At 39.4% G+C, this 6,000-nt stretch overlaps 1 protein-coding gene across 1 annotated transcript in view; it reads right to left on the bottom strand.

Moving 5' to 3' along the window:
* Positions 1–466: 466 nt before the first annotated feature.
* Positions 467–6,000, bottom strand: part of LOC134538513 (dipeptidase 1-like) — a 326,561-nt gene continuing 321,027 nt past the window's right edge. The window contains exon 12 of the mRNA XM_063379897.1: positions 467–1,621. Within this exon, the coding sequence (XP_063235967.1) occupies positions 1,520–1,621 (102 nt within the window). The 3' untranslated portion in view covers positions 467–1,519. The remainder of the gene's footprint in view (positions 1,622–6,000) is intronic.

Here is a 6,000-nt window from a genome sequence, read left to right as displayed (position 1 = left end):
ATGACTATTTAATAAACATAAATATGAACGATATTTACAATTACTACCTAATACTTATAAATATATTATTCACGCATATAATAAACAAATAATATCCAAATTTTTGAAAATATTATGGTTTCACCAAGTACGGTTAAACTAAGATCGTTTTAAAATAAAACTTATCAGTGGTTGCACAAAATGAAAAATATTGTATAAAATGTTCCCTAAATTTTCATTTATACTTTGAAATTGTGAATGAAAAACCAACCAAACTATAAAAATTAAAGTAAAACACATTTATCTCTGTTGCTTGCCTTAAACAATCAATGAAACTATGCTTTATTTGTGTTATTCAAAACTTTAGATACATAATTACTAAAAAAAAAAAAACATTTATGGATTTTAAATTACTTAAAAATTTTTTGTTGAAAAAAAAAGATTTATTTATATAAATGGTTGGATCCAGGGTTAAGATAAATAAATATTTTACCTTAAAATCATTTAATTACAGGTGAAAAAAAAACATTTCTTGTAACACTAAATGCATCATACAGAACCAGCTGACTTATAAATCTTATAAATAAAAATGACATAATCTTGCATAAAATTAATATTTTTCAGGATAGGAATTATAATTCAGTATTGAAATACATGTACACTATAAAATATTAATCAAAATTTACACTGAACATTTGTAATAAACATTCATATATTAATAATTAAACAATAAGATCTCTGGTTTGAATAATGAATAAAGCTTAAAATCAAACATTTCAATTATTTAAAAAAACAAATACAAGTTTCTGTCATAAAGGCAACAAACACTTCTCTCATTTGGTGCAATGCCAATGCAAAGCTTTGAGCTTCATTCATTACGGGTAGTTTATTTTATTTTGACTTTTTGTACAAAGCCATTTTTAATATCAAAATCTGAATAATCATACCACATCTTTATTTTGATAATGTGCATTTTACTTATCTGAATGAAACTACATGTAGGTAAGAACATTTCACTAAAATGCTTTTTGTGGTATCCTGGTCTCTTATTCGATTCTGCAATTAAAATGAATAGAAAGAAAGGATAATTAATATGCATAGAAAAATTATATGGCCTCTTGACTATAAAAACTAATTTTAGATATTCGATTTTGTCTTTATACCAATCCTCTTTAATTATTGTAAATTCGGATTCACAAATAGTACACATTCAAGGATAAACTACAAATCTGCTTCACACTAAATAAAATTTACACTTTTTTTTTTCAAACGATGTCACCAAAATCTCGAATATTTAGAATATTGTTTGAGAAACATTTCACTGAGCGCTCTTGTTGACAAATGTTACAAAATTCAAGTTCAACGCTTTAACTTTCTCAAAAAAGTAGCATCAAATGTGCCTTCATGTCTAGACTGCAGTATGTTCACACGGTTTGTAGTGCACACTGACTCTCAGCTTGCAGTGTGACCGTGTGACACGGGCCGCCAGCAGAGCGGTGCCCGCAGCACCCGGGCCTTACGCGGGCGTGTCGGCCTCGCGTCAGGACACGGGGTAGCGGCAGTACGTCTTGCCGTACAGGTCTTCGGCGGGGATGTGCTCGTCGATGGGCTCCTCCCCCGCCGCTTGGAGCTGGTCTCGAACCTGCACATACCTCGCATTAGTCTACCGCAGTCACCCGCAGTCACCGCAGTCACCCCTCAGTCACCCAGCAGTCACCCGCAGTCACCCACAGTCACCCCTCAGTCACCCCTCAGTCACCCCTCAGTCACCCCTCAGTCACCCCTCAGTCACCCCTCAGTCACCCCTCAGTCACCCCTCAGTCACCCCTCAGTCACCCGCAGTCACCCGCAGTCACCCCTCAGTCACCCCTCAGTCACCCCTCAGTCACCCCTCAGTCACCTGCAGTCATCCGCAGTCACCCCTCAGTCACCTGCAGTCACCCCTCAGTCACCCGCAGTCACCCGCAATCACCCGCAGTCACCTGCAGTCACCCGCAGTCCCCCTCAGTCCCCCCGCAGTCACCCGCAGTCACCTGCAGTCACCCCTAAGTCACCCCTCAGTCACCCCTCAGTCACCTGCAGTCACCCGCAGTCACCCCTCAGTCACCCGAAGTCACCCCTCAGTCACCCTCAGTCACCCCTCGGTCTTCCTGTGTCACCCTCAGTCACCCTCAGTCACCCTCAGTCACCCCTCGGTCTTCCTGTGTCACCCTCAGTCACCGCTCAGTCACCCGCAGTAACCTGCAGTAATCAAATTCCACCTCACATCACCAACAAGTTTCAACGCAACAGTTAAAGAACTCAATCTATATTAATTTTAACGGGTTCTGCGCACAATATTAAAAAAAATAATGATTCCTAAATTGGTTGAGAATTTTAATCCTTTTAGAATTGGTATTCCCTATCAATTTTTTCCTGCCAAAATAATAATGAAACAAAAATTTTCTTTTAGGTAATTTTAGAGCACCATTATGCTAAATAAACCAGTAAAAATGAATTATGAAGCATGAATTATTAAGTTAAGATTGTTTAACTTGTAATTATAATTAAAATTATTATTTTTGGTGTGTTAATATTAACTTAGCCAAAAGGAAAGAATGGTCACATTTAATTGATCGCTAGTAGTATAGGAATGGGGCCCCGAGCGCACGGCGCTGGCGCGTGGTGTGTGGCCGGTGGTGTTTTCCGCCATCTTGGATTGTGATGTCACGGCGGCCATCTTGGATGGTTGTGACCTTGACCTTTGACCTTGACATTTGACCTTCAAAATGTGTCAAAATCCGCCAAAATTGGGCAAAATTTGCCCAAAATTCCTCAAAATTCGCCAAAATTTCCATTTCTGTGAAAAAAAATTCCGCCAAAAATTCGCAAAAAATTCCTCAATTCGAAAATCAGGATTTCGAAAATCCTCAAAAGTCGTTTTGCCCTAGAAAGAACCCTAATTCCCAAAACTGGCTTAAAACTCCTAAGAGATAGCCGCTTATAAGCCATTTCTAGGAATAAGGATACCATGACCGCCATCTTGGATTATGTCGTCACCGATGCATTTTTCGTTACGGCCGCCATCTTTAACTTTTTTATTTATTAACCGATTTTAATAAAATATTTTTTAAAAATTATAAAAAAAATTAAATAATAAAATTTTAATAAAACATTTATAAAAAACAAACATTAACGACACGGAGTTCGGAGTCCTCGGTTCGAACCCGGTGAGGGCAAAAAAAAAAAAATTAAAAATGGCGACAGGCTCCTTCCTTTATGGTGGCTGCAGGCAGACTGACTCCCACCACTTTTCTTAAAGCAGATATATCGTCACCTAGTATGACGTCATGTCCGCCATCTTGTCTTCGTTGCTGGAGACCACCATCTTGTTTTCGTCGGCGAGAGTGCGCTGACGCCATGTTAGTTTAGTTCTTATCCGCTAGAGTGCAGTAATCATTTATTACTAAGGTGCCCGCCATCTTGAAATTTGGATGCCATATTGAAAATCCGTAATTATTTAGCTAGAAATTCGGGAAAAATTTCTAAATTCGTTAAATAAATCACTCATTAATTTACATATTGATTCGATCCGCTCCTGTCCTTGGTTCGATACTTGATCGATGCAATAATGTTTAATTTTATGTAAAAAATAATAATTTCAATAAACCATGTTCAACATTCGTAAAGAGACTCTAAATCCTCTACGACCACCATCCTATCAGACATCAAGATCACCATATTGGAAATACGTAATTTTAATGCTAGAGATCCGGTAAAAAGTTCAGAAACCATTAAATAAATTTCCGATCAATAAACTGATTAATTAGATCGACTAAGGTCCTTGGTACGATCCCAGGCCGATACAAAACAACTTTAATATTTTAAAAAAGCACCACTAAAGTGTAAGGTTCGAGGAATTAAACACCGCAAGTTCTTTTACAAACATAATATTTATTACATAATTTCTATTCTACTACAGGATCACTTACGAAAGCCAGCAATCTTATAATCATTTAGTTCCGCAGCGGTGTGAAATGACTAATTCTTAGCTCCAATCGGTTTATACTAGACAGAGTCCAGCCAGAACCTTTACAGACATAGTCCACCTCTTCTTGACAGAGTTTCTGGATACCGTTTTTAACAGTTTGCTTCACATCGTTAGAACTGTAAATTACTGCAGCCGATGTCTTGAATGCACACTTCTTCACTTTGTCATCGAACGGATATGGCTTTCCATATATACAGTCCAACCACAAGTTATATTTCAAAGGTCCGTTTGTTGCTACATCATCAGTAAGCTGATTGATTATCTTCTGTCTGATATAGTCAAGAAAATTACAAATGTCCTTCGACTCACCGAACGTATTTAGATAATAGTAGTCTTTCAAAGTTCCACGAAATGCAGACTGCGCCAAGTAGAAGCCATTATCGTTCACTTGTAATGCTCCGAACACAGTCTTAGGTTTAGTTCCATGTTCAGACGTCATAACAATCGGTTGCTGGGCATCTGTTTTTTTGGTTGTACGCTTTCGTGTCTCCAATCTAAAGCGAGGAGTCGAAATGTCGGCAGGTAGTTCAGCAGTAGGAGCACAGACTCCACCTTTACATTTTTTCGCATGATGTCGCAAACTGTCAATTCGAGTAAACCATTTAAGGCACTCATCACATCGAAACTTCATGCGAGAAGGATTCTTCGTGCATTTGCTTCGCTCATGTCTTCGTGCATCATGGGAAAATGCGAACGACGTATCACAGTAGCTGCAAGGATACCGTGGTGATGAAGACGATCCTTTCAGACCCGATCCAGATACAGACGTTGCAACAGTAGTACCATTTCCAGGCATTCTCTTATGCACATCGATGCATCGTTGTTGCGCCGAAACCTTTACTTTCTGCCGCACAGCAGGACCTTTGCATACCTTCATGTGCGTTTTCATATTATCTTTTCTGGCAAACTGCTTATGACATTTCTCACAAACAAACATTTTACGATATAGGTTCTTGGCACATTCGCTCCTCTCGTGTCGCCGGGCATTGCTGTTGTTTGAGAAAATCTTGTCGCAGTAACAGCACCGATGTTCGCTAGTTGTCAAATCAGCATCCATTGAAGTCTCCATCGAGGTCGTATCGTCGATCGTCGTGGTTTCCTGCACATCCAGTTCAGTAGTCATTAAGCTATCTTCTGCTGGTGGTATCACATCTGTTGAAATCTCCTCCAATGTCGACGTCGTCGTCGTTGCCAACGGGATCTGCTCCACCATTGTCGTCGCTGACGTCAAGGTTCCCGTAGACGATGGTACAACGTCCATCGAGTTCGGCGTTAAAGTCGGTAAAGATGCCATCGAGTTCTCAAGAACAGGTAATTACACGACTTATGCACCAGATGAAATAATCTAGGTGATCCTTACACCGTCGACGACAGTAACAAACTGAGCGACCTGCTGTCTAGGACTCGCTTATATACATGCACCGGATGGAATAATACGCAAGTCAAATCAAGAACCATTTACTATAATACTAGAGTCAAAACAACATTAAAAATAGAAGGACCATCAACAAAAAGGCAGCACATTGGAAGCACCGACAACGAAAAGGCAGCACATTTGGAAGCACCGACTACGAAAAGGCAGCACATTTGGAAGCACCGACAACGAAAAGGCAGCACATTTGGAAGCACCGACTACGAAAAGGCAGCACATTTGGAAGCACCGACTACGAAAAGGCAGCACATTTGGAAGCACCGACTACGAAAAGGCAGCACATTTGGAAGCACCGACAACGAATAGGCAGCACATTTGGAAGCACCGACAACGAAAAGGCAGCACATTTGGAAGCACCGACAACGAAAAGGCAGCACATTTGGAAGCACCGACAACGAAAAGGCAGCACCGACAACGAAAAGGCAGCATATTTGGAAGCTCCATCAACAAAAAAAAGGCAAAAAGGAAGCACAAGTTACGAGATCTATGTCTTAGTTAGAAATCAGAATACAAGAAATAAAAACATTAAATTCTTATAATTTAAATTATTTATTTTATT

Source organism: Bacillus rossius, chromosome 13 (genome assembly GCF_032445375.1).
Source record: "Bacillus rossius redtenbacheri isolate Brsri chromosome 13, Brsri_v3, whole genome shotgun sequence".
NCBI classification, from domain to species: Eukaryota; Metazoa; Arthropoda; class Insecta; order Phasmatodea; family Bacillidae; genus Bacillus; species Bacillus rossius.
This window is presented reverse-complemented; position numbering and strand designations above follow the sequence as displayed.